A 17,051-nucleotide genomic window follows, 5' to 3' on the forward strand; every position below is an offset into this window, starting at 1 on the left:
CAAGAAGTTTCAGTGGGGAATGGTATTTAGAAACCAAAATCTAGGTGTTAGGTGAGCGCTTTGCTACAAGAGTTTTTTTGCTTCCAGAATATTGTAGAAGATGTAGCTATCTGTATATTCAAATACTCATAGAGAAGCCTGTGTGCATGCATACAGGCATATAACAGAAACCTCTAAAAACCAATGTGCCTCTTCTTTTCCCTGTATTCTTTGTTTTTGTCCCCTTTCTCCTACAGTGAAAACCTTGGTACCCACTCCAGCAACATCAATGATTGATTTGCCAAATGCTACAGTACACACTAGATACTTTTGTAATTGTAGAAATAATATCACCACTAACAACAAACTTGCTAAGTATATTTGAGATTGCTTTTTGAATTTATTTTGTCTTTACTGCCTACAATGACAGCACTGTGTTAAAAATTTATTGGGATGATTTTTTTCTGTGTGGTTATTATCAATATTCTATACAATTAGGTTCATTTGTATTTGTATACAGTTTTGTATTCAAGGATAGGGAGAAACCTGTCATTTTAAATTTAATCTTCATTTTTGAATCTGTAAGTCATTAAAATGGTTCAAAACTCAAAAATATAAAAAGATATATTCAGAGAAGTTTCATTCCTTTCCAATTCCTTTAACCCTGTTCTTGTTCCCATAGGTGACCTATTTGTTTCTGGTTAGTCCTTCCTGTATTGATTCTTGCAAAGATAATCAAATACATGTGCATTCTTTTTCTTTCTTACAAAAAGTAACATTCCATATATGCTTTTCCACACTTGTCTCATTTAACATATTCTGAAAGTATCATTCACTCCAGATTAGCTTATTCTTTTTCAGATGCATAGAACGTTACTGTGTGGATGTACCATAGTTTGTTGAGAAATATTTCTTATATGAACATTTAGTTTTTTCCTCCAGTGTTTTAATAACCAACTTTGGACATATGTATTTAATTATTATTAGTGGTGTGCCTTCAGTGTGAATTTCTAGAATGGGTTTGCTCTATACTGCCAAATGCCCTTCGAGAGAAGTTGTGACATTTCTCCTGGTAATGTATAAGAGAATTTTAAAAGAGGCTTTAAATAATGCTAGTCAACTTCCCCTAGAAAAAAAAAATAATGCTAGTCAATAAAATTCCTATACCAAAATGACATGACAATGGGATAGATGATTTTGGGAAAGTTCAAGAGTCAAAATTTCATATCTGTACAAAAAGGTCTTAAAATGCCCCATGATATAATAAATATTTTGTTATAAAAGGAGATCTAAGAAGAGTCTTTGCACCTAGGTTTTATGGATGACCTAAGAATCAGCCAGGTGTTAATCCATAAGTTGCAACTTAATTTGTCTGACAGTATTATTCTTGTTTGGGTTAGATAAGATTACTAGAACCTAAGGAAGCTATTCAAATAGTACCTGGAAAGAACAACCTAAACCTATGAACAAATGAAAAACTGAAACCCTGGGAAAGTATTCAAATAAGGATAAGACAAAAAAAAAATCCATATAGGTTAACATTTTAATGGTTTTGGTATAATTAATATTCAGGTTACATTTTACCTTTTTTTTTTTTTAACAGATTTTATTAGTTTGAGAGAAAGAGAGAGAGAAAGCACAAGCAGGAGGAGGGGCATGGAGAAGCAGACTCCCTGCTGAGTGGGGAACCCAATGTGGGGCTCTGTCCTACGAGTCCAGGATTATGATCTGAGCTGAAGGCAAAGGTTTAACCAACTGAGCTACCCAGGTGCCCCTTTTTTACTTGTTTCTTTTTTCTTTCTTTTTATTTATTTGACAGAATGAGAGTGAGAGAGCACAAACTGGGGCAGCAGGATAGGGAGAAGAGGAATCCCCACTGAGCAGGGAGCCTGATTTGAGGCTTGATCCCAGGACCCTGGGATCCTGATCTGAGCCAAAGGTAGATGCCTGATTGAGCCATCCAGATGCCCCTTTTCCCGTGTTTCTTAAGGTATTTAAAACATTTGATACGATCTTAAATTTTAGGCTTGTGATTTTTTATTTTTATTTTTATTTTATTTTATTTATTTATTTAGGCTTGTGATTTTAATGAAGCACTTTGATGTGTTTAAATTGAAATCAGTGCTTAAAAGAGTGGGTATATCTAATTTTAGAAATTCCTAAGTTTTTATATGTTAGTTTCACAGCTGTGAATAATTAGAGGAATGCTGGCTGCTTAAAGAATGTGTTTCTAAAACTAATAAACACTAAGCAAAATATAAATAGTAACAGATATATTTCTCCAAGCCCACAAGGCCTTTGGACATAAGAGAATCTATCAACCTGATGATCCTTTAACATTCTGAAGTTCTGAGAAAGTTACACAGATTTTAATGTGAGCAGCAACCTTTTGCTTTATTAACTTTAATATATTCAACAAATATTTTTCATGTGTTATAAAATGCTGCTCCAGGCACTATTTTTATTCACTGTACCAGTAAGTGATCCATGTTCTAGTGACATTTCTAATGAGAAATCCTTTATTATTATTATACATATTATATTATAGGATTATTATACATAATCCTTTATTATTATGTATAAACTTTAATCTCTTTTCATAAAGGATGAATGGACATAGTTGGATGGACCAAATGAACTAAGGTATTTGAAAGGGTAATGTCTTGCCCTCCTAGACAGAAATAAGTCATAACTAACAGGTTTTTGAATGACTACTATTCCTCTGGCTTCTCTACTCCAAGAACAATATATAATCAATATACTAAGAGTTCACTCTTTAACTTGCAACATTTTGAAAAGAACAAAGGACATGAAAAGAATTTGATCCCAGAATGATATAGTTTACTGTACAACTAAGATAAGCATCATCATTTATGACCCAAAGAAATTTAATAAGCTTCTAATTTTTAATTCTTATTTATTATGATGAATTGGTGAAAATCTCTGGGGAACTGTGGTCTGGATAAGTCCAGACACTTCTTTTCTAGGATTATCTAAGTTCTGCGGAAACTCTCCTGAAAATCCCATTGTTTTCACCTGTGTTGATACACTGCCTTGTATTGGAACCCTTAACACTCTTTGCAGATAGGTCTTTTTTTTTCTGGTTGCAAAATTAAACTTTGTTCAAAGCCTTTACCAATTTTAATTAACCATTACTTCTTTTAATACATACCTCCACTGTCTGAAATTTCACCTTAGCTCACTTTCTTTCTGAAATGTGGGTGCCCTCTTTATGGAAAATGAATGTTAAATGTAGCTCATTTTGGTGCCTGTTTCCAGAACAGATCTGACCTGAAAGTGGACCCCTACTACACAGACATTTGAACACAAAATACTATTAAAAATCCTTCTTGACTATAGTAACTCAGGATTTTATTAGCTATTCCACACCCACTGATGCATGGGGCATAAATATACTTTGAAAAGTTTGTGACAAAATGAGTTCATTACTTTCTTGGTTTTTAGCATTTTGGTTTTTAAAATCTTTAAGCATTTCAGCTTTGCCCCGAGAACTTTATAAAATCTAGTCTTTCAGAGGGAAAAAGAGAAGCCTTTGAGCTGAGAGCTATGTTAGAAGAAAAAAGGTGAGGAAGCAAGGGGAAATGCAATCCTACCTTAACTTCATGGCTTCTTCAAGCCATGCCTTAGGAGACAGAAAAACAAAAAACCAAGCAACTGAAGCACCCCCAAAGGTGCAGCTGTTTGCTGCTTATGACAGTTTACATTTATAATGCTTTGTAACATCAAAAGGTGATAACCTGTTAAACAGGGCAGTATTCATAAAAATAAAATTTAACCACCTTAAATTCTTTTTGGAGAAAGGTGTTATATACACATATTTCAATAAATAAAATGAATTATTAAGCCAATTAGTAATACTTCCTTAGTTGTTTATATAAGCCAGTTAGGCTCTTCCCTGGTTCTTATCCTCATGATGGCACCACAGCTCAACATCTGGGATAGTCTCATACTTCTTGTCTTTCACAGATGTGCAGGGAGGTGCAGGCACTCTCAGCCCCTGGTCCTTACAGAGGAAAAAAAAAAAAGGCAACACAAAACAACAAGAAGAAACTTCTCTCTCCAAACCCACAAATAGAGCAGAAATACCCATTTTAGCGAAAACAATCTGCTATAAGGAAATTTAAACTAGAACAACAGGATAGAAAAGTAGACTTCTCTGAATCACTTTTTAAAGTCCATCACTATGATCCTCGGTCTCCCCCAAGACTCTTCTTAAAGTGATCCTAGGACTTGTTTGATGAAAATGCAAAAGTTGCTAAAAAACAAACAAATAAACAAATAAACACCACCATATCCTGTCATATTGTTTCTCAAATAAAGGTACAGATTTAGGTGGTACATCAAATAGAAACTTCTAATTTGGAAGTTATATATATATTGATAAATATCTGTTTATTTATTTTAGAACAGATATAATTGACATATAAAACTCATAATTTCCATAAATACTATTTCCTAGGACAAGGTTAAAAATTCTTAGTCCCTTTAAAGGAAAATATTAAGTAAACACAATATGATAAAAACTGTAAAGGAAACACACAAATGACGAAAGTTTGAGAAATATTGCCTTTATGTTTATTTCAAATTTATGTGACTGGTTACACTACATCATTGCCTTAATCAATGTTTACATAATTTAAAAACTTTATATCATAAAAGTTAAAGGTGAATAATTACAGATTATTGCCTACAAGATTTCTGGTCATTGAAAAAAGCTTTATATCAGATTTGGAATGTGACTTATAAGTTATTTTCACTATTTATAAGTGCTCCTTGGAATACACTACTAATTTAAAACCTAAATTTATTTAGTTTCTATGCATTAAAAGTTTTCTCTCCTCTGTAAATAATTTGATATTGAAAGGGATGAAAAGATCTGACCAAAAGTTTTCCCAGATTTATATATTCATATGATTCCCCCACCATGAGTTATGTGCTGCTGGGTAAGTGAAGGACTGGGACTTAAGGTTTTCCCACATTTATTATATTCACATAATTTCTCCCGAGTATGGATTTTCCTATGTTGATTAAGGTGTGCACTCTGGCTAAAGGCTTTCTCACATTCATTACATTTATAGGGTTTCTCTCCTGTATGAGTTCTCTCATGCTGATTAAGATGTGTCCTCTGGCTGAAGGCTTTCCCACAAAAACTACATTCATAAGGTTTCTCTCCAGTATGAAGTCTATGATGTTCAGTAAGGGATGTGATACGGCTAAAGGCTTTACCACATTGATTACATTTATAGGGCTTCTCTCCAGTATGAATTCTCAGATGTTGAGTAAAGGATGAATGCTGACGGAAGGCTTTTCCACATTCATTGCATATAAAAGGTTTTTCTCCTGTGTGAATTCTCTGATGTTGAACAAGATGTATCCTCTGGCTGAATCTTTTCCCACATTCATCACACTTATAGGGCTTCTCTCCTGTAAGGACTATCTGAGGTTGAGTAAGAGAGGAGTTGTGGCTGAAAACCTTCCCACATTCACTGGGTTTCTCTTCAGTATGAAAATGGTTAGTAAGAAGAATACCTTGATTGAAGATTTTTCCACACTCATTATATTGATAAGGATTCTTTCTTACATAGTTTCCCTGATAGTAAATCAAGTCTGGATTATGTTTGATGCTGTTTCCTTGTGTGTCAGAATTAAGAGGTATTTTAATGGAAGGAATTCTCTGATGCGTAATAAGGTTTGCATTCATGTTATAGTTTTCTCGAAATCTATTACAATCACGGCTTCTCTCCTGTGTGATCTTTTTGTGGGTTAAAGATATTTGTGCTAAGTATCTCTGCTGGTTTTCTTGGTTAAACTCTAACTGGTAATCAAAATCCCAGAGTCCTCCCAAGATGGAGTACCAGAAACTATCTCCTGTTAGTCTCTCCATTATCATGTCATGATTTTGTTTTTCATCAGAAATGTTCTGGTTTGGAGTCGATTTTTTGATTTCACGTCTACTCTCCCCATCTAAAAGAAATGCAGAACATACAAATACTTTGTGATCTCCTCTGTTTTGAAAAAGAAACTGTTGCACAATGAATTACCAAGGGAAGTATATAGTAATGTGGACAAGGTGTATGTGGCATAAGTTTTAAAATATGGCCATGTAACAAGGAAGACTATAAAAGGATGATGGAAAGCAGTAAGCAGGGGGAAATTTAAAACATGGATGGTAATCATAAGAAGAGATCATCCAGGAGTATCTATAGCTGAAAGGTAATGGAAAGGAAAACAAGAAATGTCAGAGAAAGTTCTGTGCTTAGAGGTGGGAGATATTAGAGGAAAGACTATACTTGTTGAAGACAGGTCCAAGTACTCCACCTTATAAATTTCATCTGTGGATTATTCTATGGTAGTGTCAGTGACCTGTTTATTTAAAAAAGTATTTCTTCATATTTTTATCTTTTGCTTAAAATGACACAATGAATACTTGCTTATAATAATACATTCAAATAATATGGAACTGCAGTAAGGAAGAATTTCAGCCCCTTAGAGGTCATTATTTTTAATAGTTTGGAGCCTGTCTTGCCAGATTTTTTTCCATGTTCATACAAATATAAATGTAAATCATATTCTAAACAAGCATGAATTGTGATAAAAAAAATTTCATTTCAGTCTCCTACTACTTCTTTAAACTTAATTTAATGGGGGCATTCTTACTATGCTTCTGGATGAAGATTTGGGCAGGTTCCATGGTTCCCCTAATTTTTAGATAACAAATACTCCTTCTGTTATATTAAGTTACAAACACAGTCTCTAATCAGTAATTAAAGTGTTCAGTCACCTGTTAATAATCAAAACTTCAAAATTAATTCCCTTTCCTTCGCCTTGGCCGTTAAGAGTCATAGTCTTCCTTTTTCCCTACCACCTGCCTCTTTCTGCATCCTACTCTTCCTACTCGTTTTTTCCCCTGGTGCTGTGCTCTCATTTCTTGTTCCCACTTTAATTATTTCCCTGGCTACCTCTTTCTTCACTCACTGTTGTTTAGTTCCCTTCTTTTTTGGGGGGGGGGTGCGCAGAGGGCGAGAGAGAATCTTAGCTCCACACCAGCACAGAACCTGTTGTTGGGCTCAATTTTATGACCCTGAGATCATGACCTGATCCAGAATCAACAGTTGGACACTTAACCAAGTCACCCAGGTGCCCCTGTTTAGTTCCCGTCTAACAAGACTTTGAGGGTAGAAGCTGTGTGGAGGAAGAGATTAAAAGGCCAGTTTTTGTATGACTGTATGACTGAGTAGCTTCACATTCTCACCTTGGCAGAAGATTAAATAGGAACTCATGACTCTTGGGAGGTTTTAGCTGGACCTCTCTTTTTCCTCTCATTTCCATGATCTGGACAGATAAATCTTTACTTGGATAGTACCTTGGGACCATCCCTACAGCAATGAATCCTATTGGACAAAATCAAAGATGTTGGATGACTCGTAAACACCGATGATACCTTGGCTTGACAATCTTGCAAACTGCAGACAGATCCTAACTCAACAGTTTCTCCTGGCTCACCTATAAAAGCCATTTTATCAGTAGGCTGTTCTTGGACCTTGGACAGTTTTAGTTTTCTCAAATGTAAGTCATGTGCTAGTCTTGGTCTTTCAACCATAGGGAATGCATATAAAAGCTGAAAGCGTGTTTTCCCCTGTAGCTGGGACATATGATTATCATCCTAATGAGGGCACTTAACAGTAAAAGGGAGCACCATTAATAATTATGCCAAAAACTATCCTGGAAAAATAAAATGGAATTACACCATAATACTCTTTCGTACTTTGCTTTTTTTTTTTAAAGAGAGAGATAAAGTGAGGAAAGGCAGAGAGAGAATCTTAAGCAGTGTGGAGCCTGATGTGGGGCTTGGTCTCACAATCCTGAAATCATGACATGAGCCAAAATCAAGAGTCTGGAGCTTAACTGAGCCACCCAGGCCTGTGAATTTTTTTTTTTCTCATTACTGCATATCATGAACACATTTCCATGTCAATAAATACATTTCCATAATTTTTAAAGGTTGTAAACTATCCACTTTTATGGATAAATAAAATTATGTTTAATCAATTCACATGGGCACTGGACTTACTGTTATTACAAACAGCATGGCAAGAATAGTTAGTTGGCTGAACATGAAATAGAAATTGTAGAAAGAAAAAGAAAATTGTTAAAAACAGATCAATATGCTTACAGATATTACAAAAAGATACAAAAACAGAACTTACTCTGGTCTAAAATTATATGTGGAAAAAAGTGATTTAAAATATTTGTTTTAAACCAATGGACATTTTCAACGAAATTATCAACTGAACCACTTTATTTTTAGCCAAAACACTTTGTCTGCCTAGGGACTTTGGCTCCAAAATGTTTAGAATTGTTGGCTGGAGTTTGGAAACAACTCCTTCTGCCTAGGAGTACAGTTCAGGGCCTTCATTCCCTACAGCCTAGCTTCTAAAACTTGCTTATTCCTGGAAACATGGCAGCTTGGTCAACATACTCATGGCCACCTTTGTTGACGGCCTTCTTTCCATGTCTTTCCTCTGAGTGAAAAGGGAAAACTGCTGCTGGTTGGCAGACTTGTCATCTATTGATACCAGGAGGAGTGACAATGCATGGACAATATAGGCACTGTTTCCCTACTCTGGATACCCTCAAGGCCCATCAGATATTCAATCACAGGGCTATCTATCTATGTCCCATTGGGATGCCAGGGTACAGAGTCTAGACTCCAGGTTGAGACAGTGATTATCTTGTGCTATCTGTGAAGAACATTTGTGAAGAACAAACTCTAATCCATTTGCTCTAGCTCCTTACTTAGCCCAAACCCCCATGTTAGTAGACATGACTGCAACTTACCTTGAAAGGAGGGTGGGCATTGACGAGGATGAATACTTTGATCAAGCTGTGTATATGAGATGATGTTTTGGTGCCTTTCACTCATTATCCACTGTCTACTTTCCTCCTCGTTTGGCTTTACCTGGCTAGAAACCCAACCATTCACTGAAGCTCCCAAGTCTTACTTTATACTTCTCCTGAATTGATTTCCTATCACATCTTATATTGCCTACGCCTCTGTTGTCTGAGATTATGGAAAAGGTGCTAGTTGGGAGGAAAGTGTTTTCAGACACAGAAGCAGAAGAGCTTCCTGTGCCTACACTGTGGGAATGACATGCATTCTGTTTGTGCCCAAGTTCTAAATTAAGTAAGTGCAATATCTTGGTCACAGCTACAGACTAAGGTTCTTTAGCTTATTAAGGGAGTTCCAGGCTTTCATTATTCTTGCAGGAGCCCAGGAGCTCTACATCAAGAAAAACAGGGGATTTGCATAGAACTACTGTAGTCTCAATATGGTAACTATTTGTCCCCACTGACTCCATACCCCTGAATCAACTCTTAGGGTGATGAGCCTTTAATAAAATTAGATTTCTAGGGTACCTAGACCTCTGACATCCTTTGCATCTAGGCAGGGATAGCTTCTAGATAGGATCTTAGAATTAGCATATTGTGATGCCACTGGGCAGCCACAACATCTTGGAAGGCCTTCTGCACTACTGCATACCTCACCTAGTAGACATCTTACCCTGCTTAGCCTCATCCAATGCCTTTTGAAATAAGTTGTTTAGAAGTCAGAAGAAAGGAAAGAGGAAGGGAAAGAAGGAGAGAAGGGAGAAAATGAAAGAATTAGGGAGAAAGGGAGGGAGGAAAACATTTTAAAAATTTATCTTTTTTTAAAAGATTGTATGTATGTACGTACGTGTGTGTGTGTGTGTGTGTGTGTGTGTGTGTGTGTATGTGTGTGTGTATGTATGTATGTATTTGTGAGCAAGACAGCACGAGCAGGCAGGAGAGGGAGAAGCAGGCTCCCCAAGAGCAGGGAGCCTGATGCGCGTGTGATCCCAGGACTCCAGGATCATGACCCTGAGCCAAAGGCAGATGCTTAATCAACCGAGCCACCCAGGCACCCCAAGTTTATCCTTTCTATGTGTAAAGTACTATAGTATTTCTAGTTCTCTTTTGTTAACTAAAAAAAAGTGCCATGATTTATAGTAGGTTATAGTATTAATTTAGTGGATAGAACAATACATTAAAACTGAGAGAAAACAGGCTCAAAAAGTTTAGAAACTATCAGTTCATCAGACATAGAAGGATAAATGTTTTTTGGTAAGACTGTCTCAATTGTAGAGATTATACAGATCTTATGGGTTGCAATAAAAATGAATTTCTTAATGAGGGTGGTGGTTATAAATAATTAAAAACTACTGTTTTAGCAGAGGTCGGTAAGCTTTTTCTGTAAAGGGTCATAGTAAATATTTAAAGTTTTGTGGGTCGTATGGGCTTTATTGTTTAATCAACTCTGCTGTCATAGAGTGAAAGCAGCCACAAACAATATAGTGACAGAGTGAATGTGGCTCAGTTCCCATAAAATTGTTTACAGAAACACGTGACTGTAGACAATGTTTATTCATCCAAACAGTCTATAATACCAAACAGGGTTATCTGGAAAGGGAACCCCTGTGATAATCTAAGACCTCCTTATGCTGACTGGGTGATTCATCTTATACTAGCAATGTATGAGAGTGCTTTCTTCCCTACAGAGATTTCAACAGTGTGGGCAACTTTTTGGACTTTTGCTAAACTGAGAGATGAGAAAAGGTAATCTGTATTTTCATTTTGTGTTTCTTATGAGCGAGGCTGATCATTTTTTCTTACATTAAATGTATTTGTATTCTTTATCTAGTAACTGTTCAGAGATGTGTGTACTCTATTAGGCTGTTGGCCTCTTCCTGAGTTTGAGGAGCATTTTATTAATGGGAGCTTAGCCCTTTCGATAGAAGTTGCAAATATTTCCCTTTATTGCCACTTGCCTTTTTACCTGCTTATTGTTCTACACCACGCAGAGTGCAGGGATTTGTGTCTGTCGAATGTATAAATCTTTTTCTTTTATGGCTTCTAGATTTTGAAACATACTCAGAAATGATTTCTCTATTTCAAAGTTTTAAAAGATTTCTCCTGTGTTTTCTTCCAGGTCTCTTATGGTTTCATGTTTTACATTTAAAGCCTCTGATTCCTTTGAGATATCTTGGTTTAAGGGGTAAGTTATGGATCTAATTTTATCTCTTTCCAGATGGCTATTCACTATTCATTAAAAAATCTACTTTTTATAATTATATGTGTGGTGAGCATAGTACAAATATGAATCACTATGTTGTGTACCTGAAACTAATGTGATATTGTGTGTCAGTTATTCTCAAATTTAAAAAAAAAAGGTCTACCTTTTAAATACCAGTTGGCTCAATACCATTTTCTTAACATGTCCACCTTTCCCCTCCTAATTTGAAATAACGCCTTTATCATCTACTAAACTCCTGCATACATCTATTTCTGGATGTCCTATTCTGTTCAGTTGGTCTGCCCTGTTCTAACAAAATTTTACTGAATATTATCTAATTGAGACAATTCCTCTTGTTTTTCTCTGAGTTTTCCAGATTATTTTTGTTTCAGGTTTTTTCTTTTCTATTTCATTTTTTTATATGTCCAATTAACCAACATATAACCAATATGAAATTTAGAATGAGCTTATCTAGATCCCTCTAAAATCTTGAAGATACTGTTTATGGGATTATAGTACATGCATATTAGGGACACTGACATCTTGGTATGTCCATTTATTCAAGTTTATTTTTGTGTCTTTCAGAGTGTTTTAAAGTTTTCCTCATGCAGGTATTGCACCATTTCTTGTTAAAAGTTTATTTCTAGTGCATTTAATTTTTCTCCCTAATTGTTCTGAATTTCTCTTCCATTTGAACCCTTTATCCTGATGGCAGGCCTTTATTTCAAGCAAACATTGGAATGTGTGTGAGTCACAAGGTGATTATTTTTGGCTGTAAGCAGATTGGGCAAAGGCAGGGAAATACTCTGCCCAGCTTGTTTCCACGTGGGCCTTTGTAGCACCGGGTCTGCCTTCTTTCCCAGAGACCTGGTGACTCAGAAACAATAGACTCTGCTTCATGTACAGAGTGCCCACTTTCCTGGAAAATGCCTGGATTTATTTTGCTTAGAAAGAGAAAGAGAAAGAGAGAGAGAGAGAGAGAGAGAGAGAAATAAGCAGTGGCAGTGGATGAGGAGAAATAGGCTCCCCCATTGAGGAGGAAGCTGAGGCTCAATCCCAGGACCCTGGGATCATGACCTGAGCTGAAGGTAGTTGCTTAACGAACTGAGCCACCTAGGTGTCCCATCCACCTTCTTTATAATGGTGACACAGTAATCTAATGTATGTGCATACCATAATTTGTTTAACCTTTATTGGTCAACATTTAGGTAGTTTATAGCCTTGTTGTTTCCCCCAATATGAACATCCTTGTATATAAGTCAGTTGTCACATGGGACACTTCAGGTGGGTTTTGATATATTGTTCTTAAGGACTCTAAACATGCGTGTGTCCTATTACTTATATTTATTTTGTGCATAGTGATGACTAGAAGCCAACCAACACCATAAATGTCTTGACTAGCAATCAAAGATTTTCTATCAAAAGCAAAAAAAAAGTTTATTTCTAGGTGTTTTATTTTTTTGGTTACTACTAAATGGTTCTTCTCTTCCATCTTGTTTTCTAACTGGGTAGTTGTTTGTGCTTCTATTGTCACTCCACTTCAACAGTTAGTTACTTGGTTAATACAGTTATACTCTGAACTCAGATCCATATAAAGAGTCTCAAACTCGCTGTCACACTTTCTTGCCGGGGAAGTATACAATGCCCTTATTCACACGCTACTTGCTTTCTGATCTCATCTAGAACACCACTGCTTTAACCCATCCACTGTTTCCTAGTTTCCAGTCCTCTCCAGGCCTTACTTTACTTCTTGTCACTTCCTGGAATCTATGTCAAATCACCTGAATTAACAAACTCTCATTTTCTTCCTTTAGTTCCACTCATCTAGCAGGCCCTTGGCCTGAACTCTAACTCTACAAAACCTTTCTGGTGCAGAATAGAATAGGAGAAATGGCATATGCATGGACACTGGAAACCACAAATGCATGGGGCAAAATCTCATCTGGATCCTCAAAGCTGCTTGGTAATCTCTTGATTCATCTTTGGTCAGCTTCCATTGAACTTAACAGGCAAGAGCAAGTGCTCCTCAAGTTCTGTCCTTATGCCCCACCATTCCTTTACATTCAACAGGGGACCCTGCCTTCAACTGCACCAAGAAAGTAGAAATAACCATGTGCGAATTCCCCCAAATCTCCCACCAACAAACTTATTACATACAAAATCACCCTAATCTCCTTCCCAGTCTCACTCCCATCTCTTCTAGAACCTTGCTCTGTATTTTGTATTTATTTTCTACTTATTCCTTCTTTTTTTTTTTTTAAAGATTTTATTTATTTATCCGACAGAGAGAGATCACAAGTAGGCAGAGAGGCAGGCAGAGAGAGAGAGGAGGAAGCAGGCTCCCCGCTGAGCAGAGAACCCGATGCGGGACTTGATCCCAGGACCCTGAGATCACGACCTGAGCGGAAGGCAGCGGCTTAACCCACTGAGCCACCCAGGTGCCCCTAAAATCATTCTTGCTTTGACAATCCTCTTTTGACACCACCTTCTATTCTCCCATTATGCTCTATTGTCTCCCTTTCTCATTTGAGCTTCTTGTAAGAATATTGCATACTTACAAGGTCCACCTTTTTAACCTCCTGTTCATTAAAAAATGTATTAACTGATTGTTCTTCTAATCACTCCCCTGTTATTTCTCTCTCTTTTTTTAAAAGATTGTATTTACTTATTGGACAGACAGAGATCACAAGCAGGCAGAGAGGCAGGCAGAGAGGAGGAAGCAGGCTCCCTGCTGAGCAGAGAGCCCGATGCGGGACTCGATCCCAGGACCTTGAGATCATGACCTGAGCCGAAGGCAGTGGCTTAACCCACTGAGCCACCCAGGCTCTCCTCTCTTATTTTTTTTTTTTTTTTAAAGATTTTATTTATTTGACAAAGAGAGACACAGCAAGAGAGGGAACACAAGTAGGGGGATTGGGAGAGGGGAAAAGCACGCTTCTCACTGAGCAAGGAGACTAATGCAGGGCTTGATGTGGGGTTTGATCCTAGGACCCTGGGATCATGACCTGAGCCAAAGGCAGATGCTGAATGACTAAGCCACCCAGGCACCTCATGTTATTTCTCTTATTAATTAACATAATTGCTAACCTCTTTGTTGCTAAATCAAACACTTACTAGGTCTTACCTCAGTGAGGAAGAGGTTTCTAGGTAAACAGGCATCAATAGATGCCAGTAAGGCAAGCAGTACCCCAGAGGGCAAGCCAGAATTACATGAGGCCATCAACAGAAATGTCTTACCACATCCTTATAAGAGGAACCAGTGACTGTGTCCCTGTGTCTTACAGGATAATGCCAAAATGCAAGCTGTCTCCTTGAAGGAGACTGACAGCCTGCTTGTTCCTGACAAGGTGGAATGAGGAAATCATTTGTTCAACCTGACCTGTGAACCAAGAGCCTTAGGAATCTACAAAATAAGTTCTGGAAACTTTCTTAAGTTAGCGATTATTTTCTCTAGCTGGGGGTCTGTGGATAGGGATATATGGGAAATAGCATGAATCCTACAAATGGACTTGCCTGTGGGAAAAAAATACCTGAAGGAAAAAACACCTGAGGGAAACAATAGATTTGCCTTCTGCTGTAAGTGCCTATGCTGGCAACTCACCTGGAAAAGGAGTTTTTCATTTTCATTTTCTTTTCTTTTTTTTTTTTTTAAGATTTTATTTATTTATTTGTGGGAGAGAATGAGGGCGAGAGAGAGAAAGAGCACGAGAGGGGAAAAGGTGAGAGGGAGAAGCAGACTTCCCACTGAGTGGGGAGTTCAATGCAGATTCCATCCTGGGACTCCAGGATCACGACCTGAGCTGAAAGCAGATGCTTAACCAACTGTGTCACCTGGGCGCCTAGGGCGTTTTTCATCTTCTTCCTTTAGCTTCCTACTTCCCAGGTTTCAGGGTGTGGAGATTCATAGAAATAACGTCACCTACTACTGTTGGAGAAAGTGTTCGGAGGTTCTTGAGAAAATGTTTTATTAGCTTCTACCCATAGAATGCCAGCACTGGTCAGACCAAAATTCAGGTAAAGTGAGGCTGAAAGAGGAGCAGGTTTCTCACCCAAGATGACCTGGAGCACTAAAATCAATAAGGACAGCCAAGTCAAAGCCACCCTGAGAAAGAAGCTGAAGTCTGAATGGCAGAAAACCAAGTCCAAATGGGAAAACACTGTGCCAGAGCAAAGAATCAGGGTGGAAACTACATAAAGAAGGGGTAGCTGAGTTCAGGATAAAAAACTACAGTGTAAAATACCTAACTCAGTATCTGGCATACATTTAGAAGTGAACTACTTACTGATACAACCAGGCAGAACATTTTAGGTGGTATGCCAACAAGAGGGAGCTAAGGTTTTGTTTTTGTTTTTATTTTTTAGTTAATACCTCTCTTATTTCATGGATGCTTTATTTATTTATTTTTTATTTTATTTTTATTTTTAAAGATTTTTATTTATTTATTTGACAGAGAGAAATCACAAGTAGATGGAGAGGCAGGCAGAGAGAGAGAGGGAAGCAGGCTTCCTGCTGAGCAGAGAGCCCGATGCGGGACTCGATCCCAGGACCCTGAGATCATGACCTGAGCCGAAGGCAGCAGCTTAACCCACTGAGCCACCCAGGCGCCCTCATGGATGCTTTAAAGAGAGAGTATAACATCAACAGATCCAGGTTTTGAAATATTTAATTAAGATGATAGTATGACATTCATAAACAAAAATATAATCTAAAATCTGGGAAGATTATATGGGTGAAATATTGAGGCTAAAAATACAGCAATGGGAAAATGCCATAGAAGGGTTACTTAAAAGGAATATACTACAGAGAAGAACACTAAGCCTGTAGGAATACATACATTTAGAAGAATAAAAAGGGAGAGAAAGCAGTGTAGGAGCATATAGAGATACTGGACACAGACTACAAAAGGCAAGAATCATGTACATCGCAAGCCAGAGTGAAAGAAAATTTCTAAAAAAGTAAAGTAAAAAAAAAAAATCTTAGTACATATTTAAAAAGAAAAGTAAAGGCAACACAAACCAATGCAACAAGATTAGAGGAGACAATAACTTTTTTTTTTAAAGCCACTGGATTCGACTGAAGGAAGTTGGTAATAATCTCCAAGAAAACCACTTTAATGGTACAGATAGGATAGGAGTCATGTCACAAAGGTAATCAAGAGAATTAAAATTGAGGCTATGGGTTTTAGACAAGTTTAAAGAGTTTGATAACAAAAGGAAAAGGAATGAAGAAACAGAAAATTCTATGTGGAGATCTGCAACATCAAAGTAGTCATGAATGTTAGAGTTAATACCTGCACACTAACTTTTTGTTGTGTGAATTTTTTAATGATAAGTATATATTATCTGTGTAATTGGAAAAAATTAGAGGGCCATTTCCAGTTTGGAACAAAGTCAAACATAAACTGAATTTTTAAAAAGGTCTCAGTATTCTGTAAACCCCAGAGGCAAAGACTTCGAGCACAGTCAGTTGAATGTTTCAGAAGTGACTGCTTCTCTTCACTGAGCAGCAAATACCCAAAAGCTTGCTCCTCACCTGCGTGAGCGTCCACTGCACTGTCTCTTTCCATCCCCCGCTGCTCCTCTTTCTCCAACTGAGAGATCACCTCTGGCTTATAAAGTTGATGCCCTATTCATGGAAAAAAATGTATGCCATAGAAGTTTGTACTAGGAACAAAAATTTCTCTTAGAATTCATTTCCAACCTTTTTGGTCTTTGGAGCCTCTGGATTTAGAAAGGGGAAACTTCCAAGGCAATAAAATAAAGCTACCCAATCTCAAACTCAACAAAATCAAGACTTTTTACCTGAGGAGAAACAGCAAGAAAGAAAGGCCCTGTCTCCGGCACTGATTAGCATTCTGTGCTGGCCTGAACTATATTCACAAAAGATTTGGAAATTTTCACTACTTAAGGGAATAAACCCATTTAGAATGGTTTCTAGTTTTATAGGGACAACATCCTT

General features: G+C 37.2%; 1 protein-coding gene across 5 annotated transcripts in view; it reads right to left on the reverse strand.

Annotated features, from left to right (window-relative positions):
• Positions 1–4,558: 4,558 nt before the first annotated feature.
• ZNF713 (zinc finger protein 713) overlaps positions 4,559–17,051 on the reverse strand; it is a 38,641-nt gene continuing 26,148 nt past the window's right edge. For 4 of the 5 annotated variants that reach the window (XM_059414792.1, XM_059414795.1, XM_059414791.1 and 1 more), the window contains 2 exons: positions 16,626–16,718; positions 4,559–5,964 (listed from right to left, as the gene is read on the reverse strand). In XM_059414792.1, coding sequence (XP_059270775.1) covers positions 4,907–5,964; positions 16,626–16,718 — 1,151 coding nt within the window. In that variant the 3' untranslated portion in view covers positions 4,559–4,906. The remainder of the gene's footprint in view (positions 5,965–16,625; positions 16,719–17,051) is intronic. The other variant, XM_059414793.1, reaches the window with a different exon arrangement.

Source organism: Mustela nigripes, chromosome 11, assembly GCF_022355385.1.
Source record: "Mustela nigripes isolate SB6536 chromosome 11, MUSNIG.SB6536, whole genome shotgun sequence".
NCBI classification, from domain to species: Eukaryota; Metazoa; Chordata; class Mammalia; order Carnivora; family Mustelidae; genus Mustela; species Mustela nigripes.